General features: G+C 42.5%; 1 protein-coding gene across 1 annotated transcript in view; it reads left to right on the forward strand.

Annotated features, from left to right (window-relative positions):
- Positions 1 to 16,346, forward strand: part of FREM2 (FRAS1 related extracellular matrix 2) — a 363,685-nt gene that overhangs the window by 252,963 nt on the left and 94,376 nt on the right. Inside the window, exons 10-11 of the mRNA XM_008160427.3 lie at positions 3,998 to 4,162; positions 4,736 to 4,918. Of these exons, the coding sequence (XP_008158649.2) occupies positions 3,998 to 4,162; positions 4,736 to 4,918 (348 nt within the window). The remainder of the gene's footprint in view (positions 1 to 3,997; positions 4,163 to 4,735; positions 4,919 to 16,346) is intronic.

Here is a 16,346-nt window from a genome sequence, read left to right on the forward strand (position 1 = left end):
ATTGCTGCTTAATATTTAAAGAATTAGTTTGTAAGTTTGTTTGGGATAAATGTACAATATGCTGTTGTAAAATATTAAAAATGATAATAACATTGTAGAATAATATTATGTAAGGATATTCTTTGCTCTAGGTATGGCAATTTAATTTTAAACTGGCTGTTAATTTCTTTTTGTATAGACAAGGTCTTAGTAACTTTCTTAGAATAGTTAATTAAATTGCTTACAAAGATATTGGCTTTTCTTTAAGCTGAAAACCTTGAATATAATTTAATAAGCTAATATATTTAAGTAATTAAAGTAGGTATCTTTATTTAAAATAAAGTAAATTTACATCTGATTTTACAAACCCTAAATGTTGCCCCGCCTCTAGCTTAATGTAAGAGGCTACATCAAGTTAGGTAGTAAATGGTGGCTTCTAATCTGTTCCTAGATTTTATTTGGATTTAATTATTTAAACATTGGTTTCTTATTTAACTTAATTTATATGAGATCTTGATTATATTTTAAAGGACTAATTTATAAAGTAACTTAAGTAGGTATCTTTAATTAAAAAGTAAAAAAACTTATTTAGAAAAATTTTTAGGTTTGATACTTTATTGGTCTGATCTAAAAGTATGGCTTTTGTCTTTTTAGAAATTCTACTGCTGTTGAAAAATTTGGCTATATTTAAGAAGTATATTGTTTTTGCCCTTCTTACAGGAAGAAACCTTTAAAACATTTAATACATATGTATAAGTAAACTATATTAATTTTTATTTGATAAAGTTTTCCATGTGATTTCAAGTATCAATCGGTTTAATTAAAAAAGATTTCTTTTAAGAGAGAACAGACTTTTGAACATTTCGGGGCCCAATGAAATGTCACTCTCAGTCTTGAAATAACTTGGAAAGATTAAATATATATTTTTAAAGCATATATATATTATATACATAAATTACCTTAAAGAATATCAATTATATTTAAACTGGATTATAGAATTAATCCTCTTTTTAAAATCAGACCAATAACTAATATATTTTGAATTCCTAATTATTAGAGAAAACATAACATTTTATTTTCTTAAAAACATATATTTATATTTTAGGTATTTAATTACTATATTTATATAATTTCTCCTAATTTAATATGTACTTTAAACTTTTAGAGCTTGTAAGTTAAATATTTTTAGTAGTTCTTAAATTAATAACACTTTATATTTCTAAGAGAAATACAAGACATAATCAATTAATAGCTTTAATTCTGTCCTCTAGATTTTTCTCATGAGGCAAATTTAAACTTTACTTTTTATTTGCCAGTGGCTCTGGAAAGCTAGGTTTGGTTTATTTGAATGTAAATTACTATATACTTTAAGATGACTACTGGCAGGAACCTGACTTGTCTGCTGGGGGAAGGGCGTCTACCCCTTCCTCTATTAACAAAGGGCGTAGCCAGTTATCTGGGATACTTAGATCTTTATAATTAATATATTATCTATATTGTAACAATTTCTGAGATTCAAATCCCTATTTTAAAGCATTTACTTTGGATAAATTCTATAACAGAGACAATTTTACTTATATTCTTGAAGGCTTTAAAAGTTAACTTTTTAACAAGGTTTATTAGCATTTTAAAAACTACTCTTTATTATGGAAATGCAAATCCTGCTGCTGGAATTAGCTTGAATTTCTTTCAAGAAGACTTTTTCACTGTTTTTCTTAGGAAAAAGAACCAGTTCTGGGTTTTTCATTTCTGTAGCCCTTGTAAAGAGTTAAGTCTAGTTTAAGACCTATCTAATATCCGAAATCGGACTGTGTGCACATTTTGCCTTATACCAGCTTTCTCTTTACACGTGTACAGATATCCCAGAGGCATTTCTAAATTTTTTAAACTTTTTTATGGCGAGAAAGGAAACTCTTAATTTGTATACTGGGAGAGTGGACGTCCATATTGGATCATCACGTGTCTTTCCCTTCTCCCATGTTAACGAAAACAACCATTGAAACCTGTAAAGAATTTTAGTGAGTTTATTTGAGCCAAACTGTCGACATATGCCGGGAAGCAGAACCTCAATGAATTGAGATAATGCTCCGAAGAAATGGTGGGTTACATCTGTATTTATACATTGCCATCAAAGGAGGGACATAGGTGGGCTACATGAAATTCATTGGTGACGGATTAAGGAGGTGGGATAAAGTCAAACGGTGGGAAACCCCTGGGATTGGATAAAAAGTAAAATGATGGACACATACTTAGGTGGGTACAGGAACAATTAACATGATAATGAAGGAATTTGAAGTATCTGTCCTGGCGCCTACCACATTTGGTTGTGCCCCAGGGGCTCCAGCAAAAGAAGGAAGTTACAAGTTACCCAGACATCTCACAGATATGTTATCTTAGAGGCAAAAAGGCAAATGGGCTCAGTAAAGAAGATCTAAGTTGATCTTTGTCACGGAAGATATCGGACTAGGACATGACTACCCACTATAACCTGTTTGTAGTTAAATATTTAATTTTCAAACCATCCTTTGTGGTTATTTCAGGTCTCTGAGTTTGCAAGACTGCCACGCAGGCCTCCCCTGAGCTTGTCAGGTTAGCATGTGACTCCTTTAGTTCACACCCATATCCTGCTTACTTCAGGGAAAGCATCAGCAACAGATCTGGCCAAATTTCTTTTCATGCTTAAAAGATAGACAGATTTCAAATTTTTTCTTTCTTTTATGCTTTTTGAAGTAATAACTCATCCCCAATTTGGCCAAGATTTGCATTTCCCTGCTAGTTCTCTTATAATTTTTAAACAAGGCATTACGTAATCTTATTGCAAGTAATCTTATTGTGGGAGAGCAGATAGCCCTGCCCTCTTCTGCCACTCCTGAATCTCTCTGCACCAGAGGCAGCTTCAGTAGTGGAGTTTCAGTTATTACAGATTTTAAATTCCATACACACACTAAGATTCTAATTTGAACAAGAAACAACATTATTTTGTGATCACATAGACTTCAACATTTGCCTCTAAAGGGCATTTTCTCTAAACTCTACTTGTCCCATGCTTTACTCCCGACTATCAATAAATTGCTCCTCCCTTACCTTAGCAAGTGCACTCTTTATCCAGAGGAGATCCTCACCATCTGCTTCCCAAGTCCTCAGGTCCCTGATTTCGGGCGCCAATTTGCCAGGTCCAGCCTGACAGGTTGAACTGGGCTGAGGTAGGGAGGTGGGATTTGAGAAAAGAAAGAAAGACAGGACAACGGGATCGGGAGGAGTCTGCAGGTAGTCATCGACCGACTGCACCTCTGCAAGCCGTCAAGCTACTGCAGCTAGCTTTATTAACCGCGTAATGCCTTTTATACACAAATACTGAATAGGAGGTCTGTGAAGAGGAATGTACTCTTTGTTCCTCTTAATCTCTAAGGGAGAGATAGAGTAGAAGGACAAATTCTCGGTACAGTAAATCTCAGTAAATAGTTACAGACTTCTTGGCAAGCCGTAAAAGGTTGCTCTCATTCTACTGATTACCGCCATCCAAACAAGCCTGGGAGAACTGTGTGGGAAAGGGTCCCAGCCTTGCTAGTCCCTTCAGGTGCAAGGACCGTGTCAGCTTACACCCTGGCACCAACAGTAATTGTCCTAGAAACTGGTACTGTGGTCAAATTAACAATGATCAACCTGAACTAGGCTGCTAAATTTGCTTCCTGATTATAATGTTAGCAATTTATAAGCAAAAATTGGCATTTTCTCTTTTTCCTTGTTTTCTAAGATGAGTGACAGGACTTAAAGACTTAAAGATGTTAAAGAAATCCCCTGTTCAAGTAATGGCTTGTCATTGCAGTGAGTGGACAATTAGTCGTTCATTCAACAAATATTTATTGAAGGCTTATTCCATGCCAGACACTATTATTTGCACTGTTGATAAAGCAAGGAAAAGGCAATATGCTTGCCCTTGTGGTGCTTATATTCTAGTTGCAGATGTATCTTTTTGGGCCTATAGTATGTGATTGACCTGCTGTCATTATATTTCTAGGTGAGGCTGAGAAGCCTTGTATCCTTGAGCTGATGGATGACAGACTCTATGAGGAAATAGAGGAGCTCCGCCTAGTTCTTGGCACTCCACAAAGCAACTCTCCCTTTGGGGCTGCAGTTGGTGAACAAAATGAAACTCTGATAAGAATCCAAGATGATGCTGATAGTAAGAAGTCATTTATTATGCTCAACTTTCAATTGGGAATTGAAATCCATCTATGTTAAAGTTTCAGGTAGATTAGAAAACAACCCACAGTTTTTGACTAGGCTTTTAAAACAAATGAGAAATTTAAAAAGAGAGAGAGAGTAAAATAAGGAATAAAATAAACCATTAAAACTGAAAGTTGGTGTTGAAGAATATGACTTATATCTAAATACTAAATCCCTAACATTCATACCCCCCTCTTTCCCTGACATACCTTTGAGTGCAGGTAGTCCTGGGCCAACAATTTCCTCCCTCTCCTCCCACTCTCAGTGGCCTGCTCCCATAAATTTTTGGCACATAGAGAGTGCCTAGAGCATATGCTCTTTGGGGACTGGTCAATTCCCAAGGAAGGGGATGGACTATGTTATGTGTGCTCAGTTGTTCCTAACACACTCAATAATAATATTGGGTGAGGAAACAGAAAGAAGCCAGGAGTGTAATAGTAATTAAGCTCTTCCCACAGGGAAAGAAACATTAGAAGTGGAGAAAAATTCCTTTTACAATTTAAATTATTCCTGTTTCCCACAATTTTAGAGACTATTATTAAATTTGGAGAAACCAAATTTAGCATAAATGAACCTAAAGAGCCAGGACAATCAGTGGTTATAAAGATTCCAGTGATTCGCCAAGGAGACACTTCAAAGGTTTCCATCGTGAGAGTGCACACCAAGGACGGCTCGGCCACCTCTGGAGAAGACTACCACCCTGTGTCAGAAGGTAAGGGTGCTCCCAGCTCTGTGTCCATGGGGGTCATACTCAAGTGACTGTGAGAAAAGTAAGAAAATATCCAATTGAAATAAAAATATACATATACCTGTAAGTTAATCTTTAGAAAAACAAAAACAATGGAATTTATTTCCAGGATTTTCTCTTTTGACTTAGAGATTATATGTGTTAGGACTTAGGAAAATTTTGAGTAGACATGCCAGACGACTTTCTGTTTTGAGTCTACTTTCATCTTCACTATGGTAATCAGATATTAAATAATAATTCTTCTGAAGTATTCTATTGCATTGAAAATGAATAATAGCAGAGATAGTAGTATATTTTAATTTATAGAACACCCACAATCTAAAACTTCAAGCTAGAAAATTTTGTGTTTATGAAGGGCAAAAAAAGATTGATAAAATATCAACTACATGAGACCATAAAGTCTATGGGCCTCAAAGACCCATTATGGGTGCTTTTCATCCACCTTTCTATTTTCTCAAATTTATGGATCATTTCACCATTTACTTTTATAAATAATTAAAACAAATCATTCAGGCCAAAACCGGTTTGGCTCAGTGGATAGAGCGTCGGCCTGCGGACTGAAAGGTCCCAGGTTCGATTCCGGTCAAGGGCATGTACCTTGGTTGCGGGCACATACCCAGTGGGGGGTGTGCAAGAGGCAGCTGATCGATGTTTCTCTCTCATTGATGTTTCTAACTCTCTATCCCTCTCTCTTCCTCTCTGTATAAAAATCAATAAAACATATTTTTAAAAAAATCATTCATTACATACTTCTGCCTCTCCCTATTTGTTAGTTTGCTAACAAAATAAATATAAATTGATGTCCCAAATTTAGTATATGAATTATTTGGTATTCTTCTTATCCATTTTGTTTCTAGTTTCCTATCTCTCACTACAAACAATCACTAGTTCCTAATGATCATAGAGCTTTAGGCATTCATCTTTTTAAAAAATCTTTATTGTTGAGAGTATTACAGATATCCTCCTTTTTCCCCCTAATGCTCCCCTCCACCCAGTTCTCACCCCACCGCAGGCCTTCACCACCCAACTGTCTGTGTCTATAGGTAAGATCTTTGGTTAATCTCTTCCCACTCCCCAGCCCCCTTCCCTCTGAAATTGATCAGTCTGTTCCATGTTTCCATGCCTCTGATTCTATTTTATTCATCAGTTTATTTTGTTCATTAGATTTTTTGTTGATTTATTTTGATTTTTAGATTCAATTGTTGATAGATATGTATTTATTTCCATTTTATTGTTCATATTTTTTTCTTTTTTCTTCTTCTTCTTCTTCCTCTTTTAAAGAATACCCTTCAACATGTCATGTAATACTAGTTTCATGGTGATGAACTCCTTTAGCTTTTTCTTGTCTGTGAAGCTCTTTATCTGACCTTCAATTCTAAATGATAGCTTTGCTGGGTAGAGTAATCTTGGTTGTAGTGTTGTGGAGCGAAGGCAAGTGAACAACCACTGGAGTCCAGACCAAATTAAAATTTAGGGAGGCTTTATTAGCTGGCTAGCAACTGCTCTGCCTTTCTCCATGCTGGGAGTCCAGAGAGCAGTCCCAAACCTTTGTGCAGGACTGCTTTTAAACCCATTTACCACATCTTGTTTTTGCAGAGTAAGTAATTTAAGACAAAACAGTTTTTATTAAGTAATGTCAGGGTCATGTTACTGATGACCATGTTATTTACAGGGTCATCCTGTTCCCAAGAAAGCTGACAGTGATCTATGAAAGAAGGCCTATGTGCTGGGAAGGGGCCATAAGACCATATCTCAAGGCCTGGCCTGGTGTCAGCACTGACAACTCTATCTGGGGCCTCTCAGGAATGGGGGTAATCTTCAGCTGGGATTCCAGGCCAAGTCGACTAGGAGGAAGCATGCTCAAAAATTCCCACTCTCCAACATTCCACACTGGTTTTTTTTGTACATGAGTCAAATCATTGACTCTTTTGGGTCATTATTGGTGAGGGAGTTATATTGACCCCTGAGGACTATAAGCCTGATAGAATTAACTTTTTGCTGAATAAAGTCAGTGGGCCTGTTTATAAGATAAGGGCCCAGAATGAGGGCCAGGACTAATCTTTAGAGGGTCCAAAGAGTCCTGGACTCCCTATTTTGCCTGGGCTGTCTTAAGCCGGGTGTGATGAAGCCACGTCGGGATCCCATCAACCTTGACTGCCGTGGAGGTGGTCCTTTCCAGGTAGGAGTCAGTCTTTGTGTGGCAAATTCTTTACCCAAACAGAGTTACCAGGGTGAAATGATGGACTGGATCAGAATTGGTATAGGCAGAGTACCTTGGACATGCTTCTGGACTGCTTTCTGGGTGGACTGTAAAGCCTGTAAGAACTTGAGTAAAGATTGGTTATGGATTTCAGCTTTTCTAGATTGGGTTTCCATGTAAGCTGGTGAGGTGGGTGGGTCAGGGTTTGGAAGAGTCACTAGAATCTGTAGAGGCCCCACTGGTTTTAGGGTAGCCTCCTGGGCTGCTTCGTCTGCAGCCTCATTCCCTCTTGCTTCTGGGGAGTCCCCTTGTCTCACATAGGTAGAGATGGAAAGACTTAATTACATCTGGTAGTGCTAGTTGGCCCATCATCCTTGTTCTGCTCATATCTGTCTAACTGCCTAATATATTACCTCAAGGATCCTGACTCTGAATTCTTTTAGGGAAAATGGATGTTGGTGGGCTCTTCTAGCTACTTCCTGCTGAGGAGGATCAGAGGTTTCTCTCAGAGCCAAGAGATCCATGCTGTCTGTCAGAGAGACAATGAGGCCTGGGCACAGAAGGAGGTGGGCTTGTGACCTGGCAGAGACAAACTGTAACAAATGGTCTGGTGGAAGGGAAAGAAAACCTTTCAGTTTTAATAAGTTCTACTGAAATATAATTTTTCTCCTCAAAATTACCCCCATTTTTATCAAAAGAGCCAAATCAAGACTAATTTATCTATTGTATTTAATTTAGCCTGATTGTTTGCATAAACACAACAAGAATGGTAACTGACTACCTTTGCCGGAATTTCATGATTGAATCTTAATGTGCCCCGTAGGGCCAGGAAGCCAAGCCATCCAGCTGCCGTCAGGCCTGCCTGTAGTACCTGCTGAGTTAGGTGAATTCCTCACCTGCAGTGGCTCTACCCGGGCCCATGCCCTAGGCTTCAAGGCCCATCTCAGCCCTCCTACTCGTCAGTGCTCAGAGTGCATAGGGGTCCCGCAGGGACGCAGAGGCGCCCTTATTGCTCCCCTTCTACTCTGACCAACCGCCAGTGATGGTAGGGTTTGGGCCTGATGCTCCAGCACCAGCTATTTTCAGGGCTACCAAGCAGGATACCAGGCTTTCTCCATAGAACTCTTATTGGCTTCAAGTCTTCAGAGTTCAAGCAGGGCTCTTTAAAACATGATACTCCAGTCAAAGTTTCTGGTTAATAAAACCACTATTGGAAACCGGTCTTATTGAATTTATGCAAAGAAATGTATTGCCATGATTTATTAAGTATTGCCAAATTTCGGAGGAATTGTATAAGGAGAAATATATACTGACCTGCTTTAAGATAGAATTTTCCCTGCCAGTCCTTTGTATGGACTTTCTAAAGTAATATTTTCTGAATGTATTATAACAAACAGTAACTATTAGATTTCTTTTATCAGTCCCTCCCTAAGTACTTTGGCATAACTATTTACCCTCTGTTTAGGGAGGCAGAATGTAAATTATTTACTCTTCCTGGCTTGCTGCATTATCTGATTTCTTTTAAACAGTTCTCTTTCCTTCTTTACTACATACACAACCTTTATAAATTTTACACTTCCAAATTAGCCTTCAAACCTTCTCTCTATGTCCTTTAAAAATGCATAACCATGCCTCAGATCTTCTACTCAGTATTCCTTATTCTTTGAAACCTCAATCCTTTAATGATTCCTAAAAACTAAACATCCAGAATTTCTTAGATTAACACTTATGACTTAGACCTTCTGTGATAAAACTAAGAGTAGGTAAAAACATTTCTTTTTTAGAGACAGAGATTTTTAAAACTTAAACTAGTTGTAACATTAAAGATATTATATCTTAAAGTTCCTTTGCTGAATATTCCACCACCACCCAAGAAGTACCCAGTAACCCCGCCCTGCCAGGCTCGGACAATGAGATTTTCTTTATGTGTACTGGAAGGGTTAAAAAGAAGAAAATGGGGCAGAGGAAGATCCACTGTGTTTTGCAGAAAGCCTTGAAACCAAGGACACCAGGAGAGCAGGTTGTAGCCAGCAAAATCAACAAATACCTTTCTCTCCCTGCTCACCCCGCCAACGCCTCCCCTTTTCTGCATTAACCATTTACTCTGTCCTTAGCAGGGGAAATAAGGCAAGTGGTCTGAGATTCTGTATAACCAGGCTTTTTACACTTAAGGAACAGCTGCTCTCCCTCCCAGATTTTCCTACTTTACTCCAAGGCCCCAGAAGATTTCAATCTTCACCACTTCTGGTATCTCCAACCATCCCCAGCCTAGGGCTCCTCTATCTCAGCAGGCTGAGAGTGAATTCCACCACCTCTACCTTTTCTCACACCTGCTCCAGAGCAGCTTTCAGCTCTCTTCCTCCCCCCAAGACCCACTGTAAATCTATCAGGAAGGGCAGGCAGGTCACAGTTCTCAGGACCACATGATTCTCTGTTTGTTGGAAGGTCTGAAAAAGTCAGCCTACAAAGCAGTTAATTATGACTAATCCTAACCCAACAAGCCTTTGTTTAAACTTCTCTGGATTGGCAACCTTCACAAATTTTATACCCTTAAATTAACCCTAGAATTCCAAAATTTTAAACTAACATAGCAAAATTATAAATCAAGGAAAAGCAATTAAAAGTTCTATACTGTTTTCCCTCTAAAGCAGGGTTTGCACCATCTTTAAACAAATTAAACAACAGAAAGAGATAACAAATACTCTCATGTGTATAGCTAGACAGCACAAAGTAGCTTTCACTTCACACAGACTCTCACACTTACATTTATACACCAGACAGTCTGAGTTTTTTACTTCTGGGGAGGTGATCAAGCTCCCCCTTCCACTCACTGGGATACGGGAAAGTCGGCCATTCCCACTCACAAAATTTCTGTAAATCAAAAGCGTTAATGGAGGCTCCATAGTCATCTGCTTGCCACTTGAATTCCTGAAAATTTTTCAAAAAACATTGCAGGGGAGTACAGACAGAACATGAAGCAGACTGACCCATTCTAATGATAGAGACAATTAGACCATAATAACACAGAATAACAAAGACAATGGCAACCAACTGAGGATCGCTGGGCACCATCATGTGCCGGGATCTGGTCTCAGAAGTAGCGCTGTGTCCAGCCTTCCAGAGACCCTAGATGGGCGCCCACAGAACCAGAAATAAGTTTCTTACCAGTAAGAACCAGATCCAGGCGGCTCCGATCAGTCAATCAGGAAATTTAGCAGGCGGGGTCTTCGACCTCTACCAGTCCCAAGGCTGAGGAACGTCTCTCAGAGATCTCCCCCTGGGTCGGAGAGTTCGGGGACCGCGGTGGGCTCCAGTCACAGGACCAGTCAAAGGCTGGTTATCTCGCAGGGGCCTCCAAATGTTGTGGAGCGAAGGCGAGTGAATGACCACTGGAGTCCAGACCAAATTAAAATTTAGGGAGCCTTTATTAGCTGGCCGGCAACTGCTCTGCCTTTCTCCACACAGGGAGTCCAGAGAGCAGCCCCAAACCTTTATGCAGGACTGCTTTTAAACCCATTTACCACATCTTGCTTTTTGCTGTTTTGATTGGGTGTTTTTTGCTTCCTCATATTCTAAATCATTGATTTGAATCTTGGAATTCTCTACTGTTGAATCCCTGTAAATTATTCTTTATTTCAGTTAGTGTATGCTTAATTTCTGATGGGTTCTTTTCCATGTCTTTGACATTCTCACTAAGATCCTTGAAAGTCTCATTAAGTCCCTAGAGGCTCTCATGAAGACCCTTGAGTAACCTTATAACCATGGATTTGAACTCTGTATCTAGTAGTTTGCTTGGTTCCATTTTCATGTGTGGCATGTTTCTTTGTCTCTGCATTTTGGCTGCTTCCCTGTGTTTGTTTCTATGTATTAGAGCTGCTATGTCCCCTAGAATTGGCAGAGTGGCCTTGTGTAGTATGTGTCCTGTAGTATGTCACCTGAGCTGGGCACTCTAGGGGACCCCCAGTATAAGCTATATGTACAGTCTTATAGTTGAGCCTTCATTGCTATTGGAATCTCTGGGAGGAATTGACCTCCAGGCCAATTGGCTGTGAGAACCTGCTGTGACTACAGTGGGAGAGCTGCTGTGCAGAAAATACCCTTAAGGAACAGGACTTGCTTCAGTGGGGCTTTGTTGCTCACTGAGTCAGCCTCTTGAGTGTGTCGCTTGTGGATGTGAAGAGTTGTAATCTGCTGTGGTCTGAAGCTTCCCACTGGGTGCACTGGCTCTAGGGCCTCCAGGGAGGTGCAAAGTTTGGGGACATCCTGCAGGAGCTATGTGTGTTGGGCTTTGAGGTGCCGAGGCAAGGCCTAGCCATGAAGCAAAGCAGGCTGGTGCTAGTGCTGGGTCTTGGGCCTTTTATTAATAGGTTTGGGGCATGCTGTCACCACCTTCAGCTTGTTTGAGAGATTTAAGCAAAACCTGAAGCTTGAACAAGGACATATGGGTAAGCTGCTGCAAACAGGTTTGGTGGGGCTGCAGACTGGATGGGGTAGGGTCTCAGGGAATCATCAGGATGGAGCCAACAGATATGGCCGCCAGTCAGCCCTGCCACAGGGGAGGTCCCCACACAGGAACAGTTACCCCTGTGAGCACCCCTGACAGGGAGAAAGCTGCCCCCAAGTTCCTGACCCAATGCCAGATAATCCAGTTCTTCCCAGTATGTGTCTGGGTCCCCCAGAGCAGCATCCCTGTGCCCAGTGCTGGAGCTCAGATGAAGCGGGACCATGTAAGTTCATGTGCCAGCCTTTTAAAAAGAACACCTGGGTCTCCAGCAGCCTCCCTGTCTCTCAGCCCCAATCCCTGCTGGTTTTTATAGCCCGTAGTTATGGGGACTTCTCTTCCCAGCTATACGTCCCTGAGCTGGGGGTCTGGTGTGGGCTGGGACCCCTTGCTCCTCACGGGCAGCCTCCACAGAGATGATCTCCCTCCCAATTAAAAAAAAAAATCACACATGGGTGTTGGACCATTCCGCACCTCTGCCCCTCATATCAGTTTCAATGTGCTTTCTTTACTTCTCTAGTTGTAGGACTTCTATTCAGCCAGCTTTCAAGCAGTTCCAAAGGATGGTTGTTCTGTATTTTAGTTGTAATTTTGATGTGGTTGTGGGAGGCAGCAAGTACAGGCATTTATCTATGGGGCCATCTCAGTTCTCCCAGGCATTCATCTTTATCTCTTAACTTGCATGCACAATTTAGAAAAAGACTGATAGTTATTACCAAATCAGTTATAAAGGTGATGGTAGAATAAAAAAAAATAGCATTTTCTGCAGAGGAGTTTGTACTTTTTATGCATATAGTTTGGGACAAACATAGTGTGGGAACCCTAATCAAAGTATGCTGGATGTTCAAGGCTAATTTGAGTGTGGGGGCCCTGTCCAGACTATGCCAGATGTGCAGGGCCAAATTGCATTACACAGGTGCAAAAGCAAGGATACAGAGATTATACTGTATGCACTGCACTGGTGTACTTTTCTATAACCCAAATACTGATGTCACTATTTGGCAAGAAGCCTCTTTTGTCTAAGTTGGTATAAAGATGTGTTGTTGACCAGCAGGTGCACAGCTGCTTGGTATGGCTCCTGTGTTTGCTACTGTATTAGCAAGGACTGCTTTATGTGGCTACTTTGTAATGCTACTTTGAAGGACTGTTTTCTCTAATGGCTACGTGGTAGCAATGGCTACTTAGTCTGCAATAAGGTCTCTCTTCTATGCTATGACTTCTCCTGTCTTCTCCATCTAATACCTGACATCCATGAAAGTCCTGTTCCTGGTAGGGGAACTAAGATCCCACAGTTGGTGTAGTGGAGCAGGATCAAAGAGGAACGTGCTCCTACAAGCTCCACAGTGAGCAGGGAGCAGGGTTCAGCAGTACGTACTCCAACAAGTAGGTTTACAGTTCATGTGGAAAATGATACAATAATCTATACTTATAATAGTGTAATATGCAAATTGGTCAGGACACTGTCAGAGTAACGACCGGTCAGCAGGAGGCTGTTGGTGCCCAGCAGGTGCCGGTGGGCAGGGCTGCATGCTCACTAGGCTGGGGGACGTGAGGCTGCGTCAAATAAAATAAAATTCATTCACATGCCCTAAAGCACAAACATCCCAGCAGATAACTCAATGCAGGTTATTGTGTAATCACAATGATTACACAATAAATCACAATGATTACACAATAAACCACAATGATTACACAATATTGATTGCACAATAAACTTATTTTCACCCAAAATAAAAATAAAAATAACCTCTGGTATCTTTTCATTTAAAAATGCCCCAGTAAGGCTGCTGAGGCTTTCATCTGTCCCTTTCTACACCAAAGACGACAGGGTTCAAGGAGGAAGGGCTCCAGTTTCGTTTTCTCAGCACCCAGCTAGGAGGCCTCCCTGGGACTCCTCTCTCCTCCCAGCCCTGTGCAGGATGGGCGCTCCAGCCCGGGAGCCCTGAGGGGAGGCGGAGTGAGAGCTTTCCCTCTGGACCCGCTCTCCCTGGGAGTCCGGCGTGGAGGGCGCTCTCCCAGGGCGACTGTGCAGCAGCCAGGCCTGGCGAGCCGCAGAGAGGACGACCTACCCATGCAGATGTGTAGCTGTAGAGGCCACGCAGCTGCCATAGTTGAAGTCGCCCTCGATGGAGGACCGAGGTAGCGGGGATCGGAGTCGGCCATGTCGGCAATGGAACCCCAGCTCCCTGCCGAATGACTAGAGCACACAGACCTCAATGGTCTTCGGTCACTTCCTGAGCAGCAGTCAACCCGGACCGGGATCAAACCCGAAACCTAAGTAGGTGCCCTGACAGAATGGAACCCACACCTTTGCTGTGGCAGAGGAGCTCGGCCCACAGCAGGGCCAGGGCACCCAGAGGGGTTTTGTTGAGGGGCCCTGACTGACAGGCAGCCCGCAGCGCAGTGGGTTAGACCCTCCTCCTGATACAGCAAGGCTGCGGGGTGGATCCCTGGTCAGGGCACAGACAAGAAGCAACCAAAGAGCATGATAAGTGGAAGAACACACTGGTGTTTCTCTCGCTCCCTTCCTCTCTCTAAAATAATCAATAAAAATTAAAATAAAAAATAAACCCTCTGGCTTGCAGAGTTGCTAAAACAGTTAGGAAGCAAAGTCCCATCCCTTCCCGTTCATTCAACAAATACTTCATATGCTCCTTCAATAATCACACTGGGAATGGGTGTTTGTTTTGGTTAATCCTCACCTGAGGACATTTTTCCATTGATTTTTTTAGAGAGAGTGGGAGGGAGGGAGAAAGACAGAAACTAATGTGAGAGACATCAGTTGGTTGCCTCTTGCTGAAACCCCAACCAGGGCCCCGGATTGAGCCTGCAACCCAGATACATGCCCTTGATCAGAATCCAACCCGGTACCCTTCAGTCCACCTGCAGAAGCACTATCCACTGAACCAACCAGCATTTTTTTTTAAGTCCTCCTCTAAGGATATATATTTTTTAATTCATTCTAGAGAGAGAGGAAGGGAGAGGGAAAGAGAAAGAGAAACATCGATCAGTTGCCCAAGCAATATGACAGGGATGGAACCCACCACCTGTGTCTGTGCCCTCACCTGGAATCGAACCCATGACCCTTTGGTGCATGGAGGACACTCTAACTACTGATCCACACTGACCAGGGCTTGGAGGTACATTAAAAAATTTTTTTTCAGATCTGCCCTGGCCTGGTGGCTCAATTGGTTGGAGTCTCAACCTGTACACCAAAGGATTTCCTGTTGGATTCTAGGTTAGGGCACATACTTAGGTTTAGGTTAGATCCCAGTGGGTCAGCAGGTGCAGAGGCAGCCTACCGGTATTTCTCTGTCACATGGATGTTTCTCTCTATAAAAAGCAATTTTAAAAACATCCTCAGGTGAGAATTTAAAAAATATATATATTAAAAATTTTTCAGATCTAAAATTTTATTTGATTCTTTTTAAAATTTTATTTTTCATTTATAATTCATATTCAATATCCTATCTTATATAATAAAACCCTAATATGCAAATCGACCGAACAGTGGAATGACTGGTCGCTCTGAACTGACCACCAGGGGGCAGACGCTCAATATAGGAGCTGCTCCCTGGTGGTCAGTGTGCTCCCACAGGATGAGTGCCGCTCAGCTAGAAGCCGGGCTCATGGCTGGAGAGCACAGTGGCGGTGGTGAGAGCCTCCGCAGCAACACTAAGGAGCAACGAGCTGAGCGGTAGGGCGCAGCAAGCAAGCAGGCGGTAAGGAGCGAGAAGTCCCGGACTGTGAGAGGGATATCTGCCTGCCAGCATAGGCCTGTTCCCCACAGAGAGTGGGCCTAAGCCAGCAGGCAGACATCCCCTGAGGGGTCCCGGACTGCGAGAGGGCACAGGCCAGGCTGTGGGTCCCTCGGCACAGGCCTCCACTCAAGAGTACAAAGTTTCAATTATAGAAGATAAATAGATTCCAACAGAAATGGTGGCAGCCACGGAGCTGCAGAGAGCAGGAGGCTAGGGTTGCCCTCGGTGATGGAGGAAGCCAAGTTTCTGCAGCCTGGCCTGCCTTGGTCTCCACTCAAGGCTACAAAGTTTCCATTATAGAAGATAAATAAACCCCAGATACCAGGGCCTCCGCTTGGGTCCCCGGGAGGCATGGCCAGCCTGCAAACCACAATAGGTCCCTCACCCAGGCTGCCCCATGCCCCAAGGGAACCCCCACCCTGATCTGGGACACCCTTCAGGGCAAACCAGCTGGCCCCCACCCATGCACCAGGCCTCTATTCTATCTAATAAAAGAGTAATATGGAGATTGACCATCACTCAAACACACAAAAAGGCTGCCCCTGTGTGGTCAAAGATCCTGCCCCCATGTGGACACAAGATGGCCAGCCAGCAGGGGAGGGAAGTTGAGAGGGACCAGGTCTGCAATGGAGGGCAGTTGTGGGTGATCAGGCCAGCAGGGGAGGGCTGTTGGGAGGGACCAGGCCTGTAAGGGAGGGCAGTTGGGGGCAATCAAGCCTTCAGGGGAGGGCAGTTAGGGGTGACCAGGTTGGCAGAGGAGGGAAGTTGGGGGTGACTGGGCCTGCAGGGGAGGGCAGTTAGGGGTGATCAGGCCTGCAGGGGAGGGCAGTTAGGGGCAAACAGGCTGGCAGGGGAGCAGTTAGGCATCAATCAGGCTGGCAGGGGAGTGGTTAGGGGTGATCAGGCTGGCAGGCAAGAGCGGTTAGGGGC

The sequence above is a fragment of the Eptesicus fuscus genome, chromosome 8 (assembly GCF_027574615.1).
Source record: "Eptesicus fuscus isolate TK198812 chromosome 8, DD_ASM_mEF_20220401, whole genome shotgun sequence".
Taxonomy (NCBI): domain Eukaryota; kingdom Metazoa; phylum Chordata; class Mammalia; order Chiroptera; family Vespertilionidae; genus Eptesicus; species Eptesicus fuscus.